This window comes from Trichomonas vaginalis, chromosome VI (assembly GCF_026262505.1).
Source record: "Trichomonas vaginalis G3 chromosome VI, whole genome shotgun sequence".
Classification (NCBI taxonomy): domain Eukaryota; phylum Parabasalia; order Trichomonadida; family Trichomonadidae; genus Trichomonas; species Trichomonas vaginalis.
This window is the reverse complement of record NC_067208.1, coordinates 15,718,974-15,734,519: the sequence shown is the minus strand read 5'-3', so window position 1 is coordinate 15,734,519 and position 15,546 is coordinate 15,718,974. Positions and strand designations below refer to the sequence as shown.

Here is a 15,546-nt window from a genome sequence, read left to right as displayed (position 1 = left end):
ATATACCCATCTACCCTAAAATATATTTTTATTGAATTCAGCAACAAAATTCTGAGTAAAATAATTTTTAGGGCTTGTGTCAAACCGTTGAGTTTTCACAAAATTTAAAAAATAACGTTTACCATGTGAAACGTTTATAAAATAACTGGGGTAGAAATGAGGGTAGAAAACGGGGTAGATATACCCTTCTACCCTAAAATATATTTTTGCTGAAAAAAATGACCAAATTTCATGAAATTTCTCTAGACCGACTTTTACAGGGGTAGCCAAAACTCATGAAAATCGTGAAAAATAACAGAGTATTTTGACAACTTCAAACAAGCAGAGTAAATGAACCATTTATTTTTATTGACTTTTTACAATTTGAACTTTGTTTGCGTAGATATGAATTCTGAAAGAAGTATGAGGGTCTTGTATGACTTTGTACTTCTCCCATAGTTCATGTCTGTCAAACTTACCTGCCATGGACTCTTTCATAAGTTCCATGAAATCGTCTTCGGACAATCCAGGGAAAAGTATAATGTCAGTAAGTATTCTTTTAACATCTTTACTTAAACTCTTTGCTGTCTGTACACAAATGACAACTGAGATGTTAAAGTGTCTGAGCTTCTTAAGAATTCGACACATATCTTGTTCTCTGTTCTTTAACAAAGGATGAGAAGCAAAGTCATCTAAGATAAGAAGACATCTATGAGGGTAAGTCTTCCAATCGTAAGATTGCAATTTCTTCGAAATGTATTCTATCTCTTTCTGTTTGTTTCTGAAGTGTTTCTTCTCTAATATTCTTTGCATTTCCTCATTTGGGTCTTTAAACTTAGAATTTATATACTCATTTATAGCATTATACTTCAAAACTCTTCTTTGGTACTTCTTTATCCAATCTAACAACTCAGAGTCTTTTATACATACTAACTTAGACTTCTTTATAATATCTTTGAACGAATTGACGGTTTGGTCAAATTGACCAGAAGTACTACAAATGACAACTAACTCATAGAATGGGTTCTTCTCATCTAGTTCTTGTTGTTGTGCAGCCATTTTAAGATAAGTGAAAGTCTTACCCGACCCAGGTGGTGCAATTAGACCTGTTATACCATTCTGAGCAAATAAGAACTTGTCATGTATAGGCTTTATCTGAGCATTTTCTAACTTCCTCTTGTTCTTCTTCAAAACATTCTCAAATTTCTTGTCAATGTCAGCAAACTTTTTTTCTAACATATTTTTAGAAAAATTAAAATTTTTATCTTTTAGAAAATGTCTAGCGATTTCGCTATCTATATTCGAGACAAACTTTTTGACAGCAAAACATCTGTCGACCATAAAATCTTACATAGTGTAAACAAGAAAGGTGAATTTGTTCTAAAGTTCTGTTTCTGGGAATATGACAAGAACCATAAAACATTAAGCAGAGCAGTCTTAAAATTTGTCAATGACAGACTTGTTGACAGAGATGACGCCTCTTGGAGAGATGAAGTCCAACAAAAGTTCTTAGAATGCAAAGAAGACACATGCGCTGTTCTTGAAGATGAAATAGGAAACAGAATAGAAGAGCTATTAAAGGACAAAGAACTTTTACATAAATATGGTTCTGAGAAATTTGACATAACTCCACCAGAAAAGAAGAAGAAGAGAGAGAAGAAAGAAAAGAAAGTAGAAGAAGAGAAGAAAGAGCCAGAGCCAGAGCCAGAGAAAAAGAAATTTGACATGTAAAAATAAAATTTTATTTTTAGAACATTTCTGGGTCAATGTCAATGTTCTCTTCCTCTTTAGGAGCAAACACTGGCTTAGACTCTAAAATCTTTTTACCCAATTTACCTTGAACTTCAACTATCTTAGACTCATAATATTCATAGTCGTCTGCTTTCTTTGGTTCATAAGGTATAACAAGTTTGTATGCTTTGCCTTCTTTAAGGTTTGAAAACCTTCTGTCAAAATTTTCTTTGACTGCTAACAAACCTTCTATGTCTAAGTCTTCAAATTTCGCACCATTTTTAGTCACAATAGCAAACTTAACTGGTTCGATGTTCCAAACTTTGTCAAATGTAGACTTTTCAAAATGGTAGAAGTAAACATTCAAATAAGCGAATGGGTCTAGTTCTTCTTTGACTTCTGTCATGTACTTGTTGACTGAGATGAATTTTGCCATCTTTTTCTATCGGATAAAAAATATTTTTTTTAAAATTTACTCAGAAAAAATTTTCTTTGTATATACACCATTCTGAACATCTAAAAGACTTTTGACATTTGCCAAGAATGTACGTTTAGAAGCTGCCATATAACCATATTCTTGACAATATTGTTTATAATCATCATATAAAGACCTTTCATCTAATGACACAAAGTCAGTTTCATCTACGAACAGTTCATATACACTCTTGTTTGCTTCTAACAATGTTTGTCTCTCTTCGGTATGTGGAATTTGTCTTGGATTGAACTTAGAAATATCTAATGTCATGAAATATGAGAACAAGTGGTTGTAAAAGTCAGATGTCAAAGTTTCTGCTAAGTCGTCAAAATATTCTGTATCTTGCATATGAGAATCTGACGTTCTGACAACTACATATCTTCTGTCAGAACTTTCTAACTTCATCGGAACAGCATTGTTTGAAACCATAATGAAGTTTGCAACATTTTCACAAACTCTTTGGTCTTTATACTTTCTTTCAACAACTCCAACTTTGTCTGTTATAAGACTCTTCAAAGCATCTGAGTTCAAAACTTTTGTTGTATCTATACTTTGAAGTTCATTGCAAACTATAAGTTTCATATTCTCTATTGAGGAGTTAAACTTGCCACAGATGTTTTCTAAGTTTGTCATATTCGGATTCGAATAGCCCTCTAACAGTTTGCATAAGATATCTGTAAAGAATGTGTTCTTACCTGTTCCTTGTTTTCCAATTATAATGAGAGCAGTTTCATTTTTAGCACTTGGATGTTGTAAGATGTTTGCAAACCAACATAAGATATACTCATAAACCTTTTCGTTTCCATTGCATATAATTTCTTTGACATGGTCTAACCAAGCTTCTATAATACTGTGTTTCCATTCTACTTGTTCATATTTATATCCAGTGAAGATAGAATAGAAGTTTGGAGAAGGTGTATAAAACTTTATACCACGAACTGAAAAATCTTCAAGTTTTGACAATAAGATATCCCAAGCATCTAACATCTTCATGCCAACTTGTACGACTTTTATTTTCTTAAGTTTCTGTCTACATTCTTGTTCTGAAACTATGGTTGCTCTTGGTTTGTTAAAGACAACATCCCATTCTTTCATGACATAACATTCTGGGGCAGAGTCGACATAAATGACTAAACGTTTCAAATTCTCGACTGCTTTGTTATAGTCTCTAAATGGACACATATTTCTGAACGCTTGGAAGTCATAAAAATCTGAAACGTCTATTCTGTACATTTTTATAAAAATAAAAAAAAATATTTTTTTTATTCTTGACTTTGTTGTTGCATTTGTTCCATTTGTTGCATTTGTTGTTCTTGAGCTATTTGTTGTTGAAGTTGTTCTTGTAGTACAATACTTTCACCAGTTGCATCTTCCAATTCGAAACTTTCTGCCGTCATTGACAAATACATAGGACATAAAAGTTTTACAGGAACAAAGTTTGCGTCAACTAAGGTTAAGTTTATGTTTGCTAAAGTGTTTGAGTTTACTAAAGCTGAAAATTCTGCATTCGAATGAACAATAGGCAAACCAGCAGAGAAAGTGTTGTTTATACGCATGAGTATCTTTTGGTCATAATAGTTTCTGTCGACATTCGAATAACACTTTGAACCTAAGTTTGAAACAATATATAAGATTGGTGTGCTTAATGTCAATGGAATAGACAAACCTTGTATGACACCTTTTCCTGTTATAGGAAACTGTTGGTAGTAAAAACCAGATATAAGTTTTGTATTATAGCTCATATCGTTTATAGTAAACTCAGTCGGACATCCAAACATAATGAAACCTGCTCTAGTTGCAGCACATGTTACATCCGTCCTTAAAGTATTAAATAAGTCAACAAAACCTGTTGGTGGTATATCTGAGTAAGTATCTTCAAAGGAGTATTTTTTACCATTCACAACAACAAAGTCTTCTGGTGTCAAAAGAGCAAAACAGGCTTTAGTCGTCATCGTGTTTAAAGTTAGTTTACAATATCGTCCTTGAGGACTTTGTAAGTTTGTTGTTATAGAATTATATGACTCAGGGTTTTTAGTCGTAATAGTATAAACCACTATGTCTTCTGCCATTTACTTAGCAAGTAAATTTTAATGAAATGTTGTGGTCGTCAAATATTTTTATGACGTCTGGGAAACTATATTTTAAGTTCAACGTTTCACCTCCTTTCATAACGTATATCTTGTCAATGACATTATATGAAACACCACAGCAACTAACGTCGGGTTCTATTTCTTTTGATGTTTATATCGTCTGCCTCTGTCAAAAGTTTCAATAGTTCTTTCAAAATTTCATGAGGTGCGATGACATATGAGTTCACTTTTACAGGGTTGTGTTCGACCAAGTTTAACATTATACCTAAAGCTTGACAAATCTTCTCCTGAGTTTTAAGTTGTCTTTAAGTTGTTGGTAGTCGTTTCGAATATCTGCAACAGAACTTAAGTCTCTGCTAACTTCAGGATATGTTGGTTGTTCTTTTACAGGAACTATTGTTATACCATCTTCGTCTTCGTATGTTTCCCCACTTCAACATCTCTTTCTTTGACATTGACAACAACACTTTGACTGTTTGTTTGAGTTGGTGAATTTAACTTCACATCTGCCACCGCCATTAAACCTTTTGAAACACTCACGCTTCTATTTTTCGGAAATGACATTTTACTTAGAATAAAAAGATGGACGTATTCGAGTATCTCTTCGAATTGAAGCAGAACAAAGTTTACACACACAAACAATACAAGTTCATTGACAGAATATTCTTTACACAAACAATGGAAAATGTTATAGAATAGCAGTCTTTGCTGAACCAAAATATTTTCATAAAGCAAAGAAAGTTGGTTATAACGAGATGGTTGAAAGTTCTTGAAGCAGACAAAAATATAACAACAAAACTGACCGATATTTCTAAAGGTAAGTTTTTAATACAATACTATGTCAAAACTGGCGTACTGTCAATATTTGACGGAGAGAAGTCAGTTCAAGAACAACTTACTGACTGCTGCCCAAAATCTGCTCGATGGAAGCTGTCGTTATGCCAATCTGAGGAGCCCAGCAGGTTTCATCGAACGAATCTTCAAAGAGCATCTTCCGTGAAAAGTGCTATTGGTTTTGTAAACTTCTTTGCTTTCAATTCATTGGACCGTCTCTGTCACCAGTATATTGTATTTGAACTGTACCAACAGTTGAAATACCACCCATAAAGTCTTCTGAGTCAGCAAATGGAATGCCAAGCCAAAGTTTGAACGGTCTCCATTTGTATATTGATTTTTGACCTCCTGTATGAGTCCATACTTTCACATATGGCATAATAGAACTTTGCATTTCAGGGTTAATGGTTGTTGTGAAGTTGTTGTTAAAGTTCATAGCATCTAATGTCAAGTTGTATGACCTCATATCCTCAACTGTAGAATATTCTTCTCTTGGATAATATTTGCCATCTATGTTTATATGGTATTTAATACCAGGGTTGTAGAAGCAAGAATAGTCATTTATAGGTTCGTCTGAACAGTACAAACATAGTATCTGCATGTTTCATTGCAGTTTTAAAGCAATATCTGTTCTTGCACCTGGGTCAGCACTTTGGTTTCCAACTTCACCTGCAAAGTCTTTGACAGATATTTGGTGTATTAGGGAACATAAGTGGAACTGCAATATATTTGGCAGCTAAAGCATTTGAAATATCTGGGTCCAACATATAGACTGCAAGTCTGCTTTCTATTCTCTTGCATTCAAACTTTTCGCATGTGAACTTAACTGGGTCCCAAGCAGTTCCAGCAGCATTGAAGTAGTAGTTTACTCAGTGTTGAGGTTTGAGAAACCAAAGTCTAAGTCAACTTTGTCTTTGCAAAAGTCACAGAACTTGGCTCCACCAGTTCCAGCTACAGCAATGCTGAATGGGTCTTGCGTTGGTGCAATGACTAAGTTTTTTTGCTTGGAGTAAGTTCGATAGAAATTTTTCCTGCCCAGTTTGGCAAGTATCTTAAAAACCTGAAGATGAGGAAAGATGACAAAGGAACTCTAAGTTTCAATTTTACTTTGGTTACTGCTGCTGCAGTTTGTCCAGAAAGGTCAACATAAACTCCTGGAACGTTAGGGTCAAGTCTTCTTATTTTCTCAATAGTTGCATACTGGTCTGTTTGTTCTCTAGCTTGTGGTTGTACTGAGTTTCTCAAAGCGAACCATTCATAGTTTGCCCATGTTACTGTTTTGAACTAAGTCAGAGTTAGATATATCTTATATCCCATTGAAAACTTCTGGAGCATATTGGTATCCGACATAGAAAATTCCATTGCAACCTTTCTTGTCAGACAACTTGGCAGAAGGTTTTATTTCAATGTCTTGTTCCACGTATAAGAATGAGTTGTCAATAGAAATAATATGAAACCTGTCGCAAGCAATATCTACTGTTGTTGAAGAACCTTCACCAAACTCACCTACGTTTCCATATGAAACAGCAGTTGTATATTCGTAAGTTCCAGGAACTATTTCTGACCTTCTAATGGCATTGTCGCATTCGTTATACCATTCGGAAACATTTCCATTCATAGCATCCAAAACTGTTGGCGTTATATTCTGAGCGGCGTACATTTCATATGAGTAAAAATATAGAATAGTTGGATTTATATGTCATAATAGAACCCACGTGGACCAAGCTTTACTTTCTTCCTGACTGAGTTTTTAACTCTTCTTTTTCCTTCATTGCCCTCTGCTTGAAGTTGTTGCATCTTTGCATTATGTTCATCTAGTATGTTGCAAATTTCCCATGTCCTTTTTGCCTTTTGGCTCTGGTCGCCCATCTCAGGTAACCTATATCTAGAAAGATTTTGTCATAGTTTGTATTTGAGTCGTCGCTTATTGTTTGCATGACTCTGTCCTGAGTTTCTGGTTCAAGCTCTTCAAACAGTGCCTGTCCATATGGAATATGCTCGTTTCCAAATATAGTTTTTGTAGCCATTCTGGTTTTCTTTCCATGTTACCAACAATATCTTTTGTGAATGGGAAAGCTTTTACCCAATCTTTCAGTCTTGCGTCGTTTATTTCTGTAGTTGGTTTTATTTTGTCAAGGAACATGTTTTTCAATACTAACATTTCATTTGGTACTGTCCATTTGAGTTTTCTTAAATATTCATCCCTTCTCAGTTCATTGTCTGCAAAGTAAGTTTTTATGACATTTTGCAAACTTTCGTTTGCAAGGTCATGTACAATAGGTTCTCTTCCTTCGCTCTCCCTAACTTTCTTTCTAAACTCTTCACCAAATATACCATCTCTATGGTTCTGTGTAGTTCTTTGAGATAAATGTTCTAGAACGTCAGGTGTTATATTTCCATCAGCCATGTTCATTTCATACTGGTTCAAAATATCTGCATCTTTCATATCTTTCAATGGCATTAAAGCCGCGCTGAAAATACCAGCTACATCTGGTTCACCATTCACTTCCATTGCGTCTACAACTTCTTGGAATTGAGGTTGTAAGTTTATGAACCACCTATCTGGATTAGCTTTATGACCCCATCTCATTGTAGTTCCATCGTCTGCAGAAACAAAAGTAGGTTTGTTTCCATCTTGGCTAGGTTCTGAATGAACTTTAAACAATGTTTCATTTCTATATGTTTTCTTGAAATTTAACCTTTTATTTTCACCGAGTTCATCCGAAGATTGAACGTTAAATGCTCGTAAGTAAAAAGGATTGTTGTATTTGCGTACATTTTCTTTCAGTACTTCCATTCTATGCTGAATATTTTCATCTGGTGTTGGAGTCTTTTGTATGTCGGCAAACATTTTTCGATATTCTTCTACTATGTCAGCCGAATTTTTTTTAGACTCTTGGAAATATTCCATATTCTCCGCATACTCTTGTTGAGGGTCAAGATTTTTCGGCTGTTCCAAATCTTCATCTAGTTCTGTGAAGTTAGTTTCCAAAGGAAGGACTTGTTCGTTTCCTTCAGGCTCTTCTAGCTGTTGTTGCTGAACTATTTCTTCCATGTCTGGTTGTATCTGAACTTCTTCCTGTGGAGTTTCTTGTACCTCATCTGCTGGCATTTCATATATTCCGAGACCGTTTTCAACAAGTTCCCTATTTAAGTCATTCGCATTCATAAGCCTCTGTTCTTTCGTTCCGTCTCTATTTTTTACGCGTTTCATGAAGATAGTTGAATCATCATTTAGCTCTGACACCAAATATCTCGGAGTAAATTCGTTCATGTCATTTGGATGATATGCTATTAAATCATATCCCTTTGCGAGCTTGTATTTTCCAGGTTTGAAATTATATCCGATTTGGTGTTGAGCCATAAAGCTAAATAGGTTCGGGTCAGTATTTCCTTCATTGAACTTTCTAATAGCTTCTTTATATCTGTCACTAAAGTCAAGAGTATCTGGGTAACCATAGTCTTCTTTAAGCATTTTTAAGAATTCTTGGTTTCCTTGTTCTCTACTTCTTTTATGTCCTTGCTCTGGTTGTGGAGGTGGTTGTTGTGCAGGGTTTTGAACTGTTGGTTGTTGTGCAGGGTTTTGAACTGTTGGTTGTTGTGCTGGTTGTGGAGGTGGTTGTTGTGCAGGGTTTTGAACTGTTGGTTGTTGTGTTGGTTTTGGTGCATGCCTGTGTCTATGTCCATGTGACGATGTAAATGTTTTAGGTAGTCCTGGTGCAGGTGCTTCTCTTGGAGGGTTTGGTGGTATATAAGTTCCACCAGCTGGCACATATGTTCCATCTGCAGCGTAATGTCCTACCTGACTTTTCGTTCTTAAGAAAGCATTTACTAGGTCTGTTTTGGTCTGTTGTAACTCTTTTTCTTGACTTTTCACAACAGTTGCTCTAACGGCGTCATAGGCACTTTGAACTGCCTGTCTCGTTGCTGCATCTGTTATTTTCGTCATATTTTGTGCTACTTCTTTTAACTCTTTGTCGAAACCTTCAGACTTCAGTTTCTTTCCAGATGAGAAGTCGTTCACTTGTTTCACCTTACTATGAAGAGCTTCGAAAGCGTTCTTAAAGTCAGCATTTGTTAAAGCTTCATTTGAACTATCTTCATCCGCTTGTATTTTTGTCCTTATTGACCCTATGAGTTGGGCTGCTTTAGCGTTGGCTTGGGCATCTAACCAGTCATTGTTAGCTTTTATATATTCTGCGCTTTTCATTGCCTTTTGCATAGCCGCGTCGTTATTTTTACTTTCTTGTGCTAAGTTTTCATACTGTACGGTTTGGTTTTGCAACTGTAAAAGTTTTTCTGCCTTTACATTTGCTTCAACTTCCTTTTTATACTCATCGCTATCCATATATGTCTTCAGGGCTTTTTGTTTTATCTCTTCATCTTTCAGTATTTTATATTGAGTAGTATGGTTTTTCAAATTTATAACATCTTGTTCCATTTTTGCTACTTCTGTTGCTTTTTCTGACACTTTTTTCGCATATTCCTCTGTACTTAGTTCTTTCAGTTGTTCTTCTTTCTTCTTTTTCTCTACGTTTAACTCATTGAGTTTCTTTGTGTGTCTGTCATATTCTAGTTTCTTTTCGTTTTCACTTATTTGCTTCTGTATGTCTATGTTTGACTTTTTGACATCTGTTATTTGATTTTTGAGTGAACTCAAATTCATTTGACTTTGAGGGTTATAAGCTGTTCCGTCTGCAGCTCCACCATAGCCTGCCATTTTCGCTAAAAGTGCCGCTCTTAAACCTCCACTCTGTGCACCAACAACTCGGTTTAAAAGCATAGGGTTGCTTGACATTTGTTGCAACATAGTGGGGTCATTCATAATTTGTTGTTGCAACTGTTGTTGTGGTGTCAGTTTTACTATTGGATGTTTCAATGCTCGCTTCCTCTTACGTATATTCTTACGTAGCTTACGTGGCATTTTAAGTGAAGTAAAAAACAGTTTTTGACAGATGTTTATATGACACTTTTTGTTCAGCACAAAAAACTACTCGGTCAAAGTGTTGTCAGTTTTGTAAAATAACCGTCCTATCTCCGTGCCTATGACGAAGAAATCTTGACAAATTCAAGAGGGTAGAAAAGAGGTTAGAAAAGAGGTTATATCTAACCTTCTACCCTAAACATTATTTTTGTCTGATTTTACGAAGAAGTCTTGACAAAACATTTACGAAGAAGTCTTGACAAAACATTTACGAAGAAGTCTTGACAAAACATTTACGAAGAAGTCTTGACAAAACATTTACGAAGAAGTCTTGACAAAACATTTACGATGAAATCTTGACAAAACATGAAAACATATATAATTTGTGAAAAGTGAAACATTATATAATGTTTTCGACCAAGAAGACTAACAATTTTCCGAATAAAAACTTCATTTATACTAAACATCTTCAGGGCGTAACGCGCCTGGAAGCCCTCCGAATAAAAACTTCATTTATACTAAACATCTTCGGGGGCTAGAAGGCACGAAGTGCCTGGAAGCCATCCCCCAAGAAAAAAAAAACTTCATTATACTCATTCATCCTCAGGGCTAGAAGGCACGAAGTGCCTGGAAGCCCCACTCCTTTTTTTTTTTTTTTTTTTTTTTTTTTAACTATTTGTTTGTTATAATTTGACATTTATAAATTATTATAATTAAAAAAAATTTTTTTTATTAAACATAATAAATAAACAATAAAAATCATTGTTATTGAGGAAGACCAAGTCTTGTTTTCATCCTATTGATCTCTTGTATTCTTCCTTGTTCTTTCAAAGTTTCAATGATTGTTTCGATTCCTGATGAATGCCCATTATCATGCATCCATCGAGTAAATGTAATGAAACTCGAATCAATCATTGTTTTTGTTGCTTCAACAACGAATGATTTATCATATATCGATGAACAGATCTTAGATTCATCAAAACCATAAATAAATGGAATATCGAAATGACACTTTTCAATTAAAATTTGGATAGTCAAATCTCTAATTTTGACATCACCAAGATGGCTACAGAACTCACAAATCTGTTTTGGCCATCCTGAATCTGCAAGTTTCGTGATTGCCTCGCTTATTGGAATGAAAACATCATTGATATATAATTTATCAAGTTGAATTGTCGAAAGAGAAGCTGCATCAAGAATATCTCTAAATACTGTGAAATGTCTTGCTTTGAAAGGAGTGACTGTTGTGTCTTTATTCACCATTTCTGAGAATCCATATGATAATGCTTTGATGAATATCTGTCTAATGTTTTTATTCTTTATATATATTTTGTCATTCATGAATTCATTGATGTTTTGAAGTAAAAATAATTTGTTGAATTGATAAACTGATTCAAGAACTTTGATTGCAAGTTTTTCATCTTCAATTCGATAAAACTTCATAATTTCCATCAATGCTAATGCTGATCCATTATTTTCATTTATCTTCATTGAAAGATCATCAACAGTATTCCTAATGTTTCCTTCATTAAACATATCATCGGATGCATTAATTCCGAAAACTTCAAGAATACGGCTAATATAAACTGTTCTTTGTTTAATTAAAAGCTCTTCGAAATCTCGTGTATAATTCGATTCAATAGTTTTTTCATCAGCTAAAACAAATAAACATTGTAATGCTTTTGCACGACTTCTATATGACTTATTCTGATAAATGAAAAGAAGAAGCCATTTTACTGCTGTTTTAATCTTCCATTGTCTCAGAATAAATAATGAGCGCTGAACATTAATTTGGTCATCATGTATTTCATGTTCATAAGCTGTTTCGCTGAATATTGATTCAGAAGGAACAATTGATGAAGGTTTGTTTTCTGTAAGCCACAAATTAACTAAATGTTCTCTGATCTTAGAAATAGAAAGATTATTAGATTGTGCTAAATCTTTCATTATTTCATGAAGTTGTTTTCCAAGTTTCTCTTGTAATTTCGTGCTTGAATATAATTCACAAATAATGCGAGAAGGATCATTCATATGAGATTCTTTTGCTTGATCTTGGAATTCTTTATGTGATAATATCTCTTTGATTTTAATTTCATTCACTTTTTGAAGTTCACCAATAGATTTGTAAAAAGAAATCAAATTGTTAAATTTAAATTGTGGTGAAAGTTCTTTTAACATGATATCCTTGCTGCTCTTTGATGTTAATAATGAGATCAAACACATGTAATCATTGAAATTTGCTGATTTCATCTTATGAATCATAACATTTAAAATGATTGAATCTGTTTTAACACATAAAACACTTCCTAATGCAATATATTCATTAATTGTGTTGTAACAAACACAATCGTTAATCGTTTCTAATGGTGATTTCATCAATTTATGGAAATCAACAGTATTCATGTCATTTTCAATCAAAAGTGAAAGAATTGATTCTTGTTTCTCATATGTTAAATGATTAAGATACAAAATATGATAAATAAGTGACAAAATAACATGATTATGTCCATCAATATTATCTAATAAAGGAATTAATAATTCTGAAACATCTTTTGAGTTCATTAAAGATAAAGATTGAATAGAAAGACATAATTTTTCAGGAATTCCTGTAATAAATCCTTCTTTGATTTGTTGATTTTGAATTGGATCTTTAAATAATATTAAATCAAAATATTTTTGGAATTCATTATCAACAAGATAATTCTTAACATTTTCGAAATCAGTGTGATCTTTAATTAAATTCAATATTGCATTGCAATTCTTTTCTGGAATATTAAGTAATCCTTTTAATACAGAAATACTATTAGTTATTTCAATGATTTTCTCTCCTGTTGCGAATCTAATTGATTTTTCTAGTATTTGAAGCCATAAATTAATTGTATCATTCATTTGAAGAAAAGAAGAAGAATCACAAAGATATTGTAGACATAATTCCCAATTCAAATTTGTTAAATAAATTAAAATTTGTGGAATAACTTCTTTCGCATGCTTCTTAAATATATCTGTTGACCAAATAATGTCAATAACTGTTTCTTTATCGAAACTAAATATTTCAATCAAATTATTTAATGATGAAAAACCTGATGATTCTGCCAATTTAATGAATAAATTTTTCTTGAATTCATTTGATTGAAAATCTTCATAACTTATGACTTGTTTGTATTCTTTCGCCAATTGGTATATTGGTTTAACTTCAGCCATATCTTTAAATTGACTTAGTTTCTCTGAATATTCATTAGGATTCATTGGTTGTCCGTTTGTTAGTTGTTTAAGAGATCCGTAGTAAATTACATTTTTTATTGTAATTGTATCCGATGATGGACAACGTTTGAGTGGACTTCCAATAGAATCTCCTTGAGAAAAGTCTTCGTTTGAATTGGATCTGAAGAGTTTAGGTCTTGGAGAGATCCTAGATCTGATATAATTGTTTGGACTAGTTGTAAATGAGATGTTACTTTGTTTTGCAAATTCTTTGATTTCTTTCAATTCATTATCATTTTGAAATGTCATTTTTTCAAGAGCGGATGATAATTTGGTCTGATCTTGTACGTAATTAGTTAAAACTCCTAGTTTCTTTGTAACATCCCAATCTCTTCTAACAACTGATTCAATTATTACATCATCAAGACTTAAATTGTTTGATTGACAGAAAGAAATAGCATGCGCACGTATGAATTGGATTAGTTTTGTTGGTGACGTACATGAATGCATCAAATTAGTAATGAATCCGAATTTATCGTATCTAATATATTCAGATAAAGGAATTGGAACTGTAAGTTTCAGATCTTTCAGTTCTACTATTGATGAACGTAAAGTTGTAAGCTGATCCCATGCTTCTTGTGGTGTTTGATCCGGAGTTGTTGGAACTAATTTTCTGTATTGTTGCCATATCTCATTTAGGTATGCAGAATGTGAGTATTCATCTGATGAAAATGTTGAATGCGTTGTAAATGTAGCTGAAACTAATAAATAAGCATAACGAACATCGAGAATTTTGTGAGTATGAAGAAGAATCCACTGGATTGGTATTTTATTCGCCCATTGGCATATAAATGGGAGATATGATTTTGGATTGCTCCTTGCTTTTGGTGAATGATTGAAAAATTTAAGAAAATAAATGAGTAATTCTGGATGCCTACGACATAACACTACTGACAAGCCTATAGGTACCTTTTCTAGAATATCTTCTATTTGATTTTCTAAAGGAATCTTGAAAAAAGATTCCAAATCTGTTGAAATATATTGAGGATGAAGAATGTTGTATGTTCCCTCTATGATCGGTATATCTTTCTCGTCACATGGACTTGCTTCTGTATGAGTTTCTTTTTTTCGTTTTGGTAATCCAGCTTTCATCTTTTGAAAATATTATTTTCGGTTATAAATTTTTAGTAAAAAGTGTTTTATTTCATGTATATGAATAATAATTTTGCTTATTTTGAGGAAAAAAATTCCGGAAATGTGATATGATATCGTGTGCGCGTTTAAAAATTATATGGAAGAATATCGAAAAGAGAAAGATATAGGAAAAAGATCAGGTGTATATACAAGACTCGCCGACAATGAATTGTTCTTTATTAAATCTATTCCTTTCGTTGGTCTTGATCATCAAAAAAAGTCAGAATTGGTCTCAAGATATAACCAAATGCTTTCAAAGACTCAGACAATGAAAACTATTGCAAGATTTCATAATCCTATAGTTCAAAATGGAATTCTTAATGCTGCATTAGATTATTGTGGAGAAAACAGTTTAGAAAGAATTATTCGTGAAACAAAAGAAACAAATAATAAATTCTCAGAAGATTTCATTTGGAAACTTATAGCTTTGATTTGCTTAGATCTTTATGATCTCCATACACAGTCTAGACCGATATCACACGGCAGAATCACAACTGATAATGTTTTTCGTCCAAACTCATCTTCAATCAAAGTAGGTATCTGTAATTTAGAGGATTATGAGAGGCTGACACCTCAAGACGATATGTTCCAACTTGGTTGCCTAATTTACGAACTTTTGACACTTGAGTCCTATGACCATGAAATGAACAGTAGCTTCAAGGAAAGAAAACTTCATAACTACAATAAAGATCTTTCAAAGTTAATTATTGAATTAACTCATTCTAATCCAGATAGGCGTCCAAACGTAGTATATGTCCTTGAAAGATTAGAAGTTGCCGTTTACGTTCAAGAAATCAAATACGAAAACGCAAAAGAGATTAATCAAATTTTGAAAGGCGATATTGATCGTTTGCAAATAGAAATCGATGAAAACAAGAAGAAACTTGCTGCAAAAAACTTGTAAAAATGTTTTTCTTTCTTATTTTTTCAAAGAAATCAAATTTTTCAGACTTAAATCGCTCACATGGAGTATATGTTGCTAAAAACAGCTACAGATGAGTTTTGTTGCATTAGTTAAAATGTTTTTTATTTATTTTTCAAAAATATCATCAACAACCTAATTTTTTAAGAGCGAAATTGATGAAAACAAGAAGAAACTTGCTAAAAATGTTTTTTTC

At 33.2% G+C, this 15,546-nt stretch overlaps 9 protein-coding genes and 1 pseudogene across 10 annotated transcripts, besides 1 other annotated feature; 2 read left to right on the top strand and 8 right to left on the bottom strand.

Annotated features, from left to right (window-relative positions):
- Window positions 1–10,147: part of a mobile genetic element that runs on past the window's edge.
- TVAGG3_0872120 (protein of unknown function, DUF4106 family) lies at window positions 583–1,218 on the bottom strand (the record flags this gene model as incomplete). Its single annotated transcript, XM_051250094.1, has 1 exon — window positions 583–1,218. A coding segment is annotated over one exon (636 nt), but the record flags the coding sequence as incomplete, so codon positions are not given.
- TVAGG3_0872110 lies at window positions 1,617–1,710 on the top strand (annotated as a pseudogene). Its single transcript has one exon. A coding segment is annotated over exon 1 (94 nt).
- On the bottom strand, window positions 1,727–2,146 carry TVAGG3_0872100 (protein of unknown function, DUF4108 family; the record flags this gene model as incomplete). The annotated part of the gene is made up of 1 exon (XM_051250093.1): window positions 1,727–2,146. One exon carries the CDS (start codon window positions 2,144–2,146, stop codon window positions 1,727–1,729), a length of 420 nt encoding a protein of 139 aa, XP_051085568.1.
- On the bottom strand, window positions 2,183–2,767 carry TVAGG3_0872090 (uncharacterized protein; the record flags this gene model as incomplete). Its single annotated transcript, XM_051250092.1, has 1 exon — window positions 2,183–2,767. The coding sequence occupies one exon, from the start codon at window positions 2,765–2,767 to the stop codon at window positions 2,183–2,185; it is 585 nt and encodes a 194-aa protein (XP_051085567.1).
- TVAGG3_0872080 (uncharacterized protein) lies at window positions 3,166–3,418 on the bottom strand (the record flags this gene model as incomplete). The annotated part of the gene is made up of 1 exon (XM_051250091.1): window positions 3,166–3,418. A coding segment is annotated over one exon (253 nt), but the record flags the coding sequence as incomplete, so codon positions are not given.
- On the bottom strand, window positions 3,448–4,137 carry TVAGG3_0872070 (uncharacterized protein; the record flags this gene model as incomplete). Its single annotated transcript, XM_051250090.1, has 1 exon — window positions 3,448–4,137. One exon carries the CDS (start codon window positions 4,135–4,137, stop codon window positions 3,448–3,450), a length of 690 nt encoding a protein of 229 aa, XP_051085565.1.
- TVAGG3_0872060 (protein of unknown function, DUF4106 family) lies at window positions 8,183–9,058 on the bottom strand (the record flags this gene model as incomplete). The annotated part of the gene is made up of 1 exon (XM_051250089.1): window positions 8,183–9,058. A coding segment is annotated over one exon (876 nt), but the record flags the coding sequence as incomplete, so codon positions are not given.
- Window positions 9,232–10,033, bottom strand: TVAGG3_0872050 (protein of unknown function, DUF4106 family; the record flags this gene model as incomplete). The annotated part of the gene is made up of 1 exon (XM_051250088.1): window positions 9,232–10,033. A coding segment is annotated over one exon (802 nt), but the record flags the coding sequence as incomplete, so codon positions are not given.
- Window positions 10,148–10,775: 628 nt separating the features above from the next.
- TVAGG3_0872030 (kinetochore-associated protein 1 family) lies at window positions 10,776–14,386 on the bottom strand (the record flags this gene model as incomplete). The annotated part of the gene is made up of 1 exon (XM_001312639.1): window positions 10,799–14,386. The coding sequence occupies one exon, from the start codon at window positions 14,384–14,386 to the stop codon at window positions 10,799–10,801; it is 3,588 nt and encodes a 1,195-aa protein (XP_001312640.1).
- Window positions 14,387–14,525: 139 nt separating this feature from the next.
- On the top strand, window positions 14,526–15,482 carry TVAGG3_0872020 (protein serine/threonine kinase protein; the record flags this gene model as incomplete). Its single annotated transcript, XM_001312640.1, has 1 exon — window positions 14,526–15,332. The coding sequence occupies one exon, from the start codon at window positions 14,526–14,528 to the stop codon at window positions 15,330–15,332; it is 807 nt and encodes a 268-aa protein (XP_001312641.1).
- Between the last annotated feature and the right edge of the window lie 64 nt (window positions 15,483–15,546).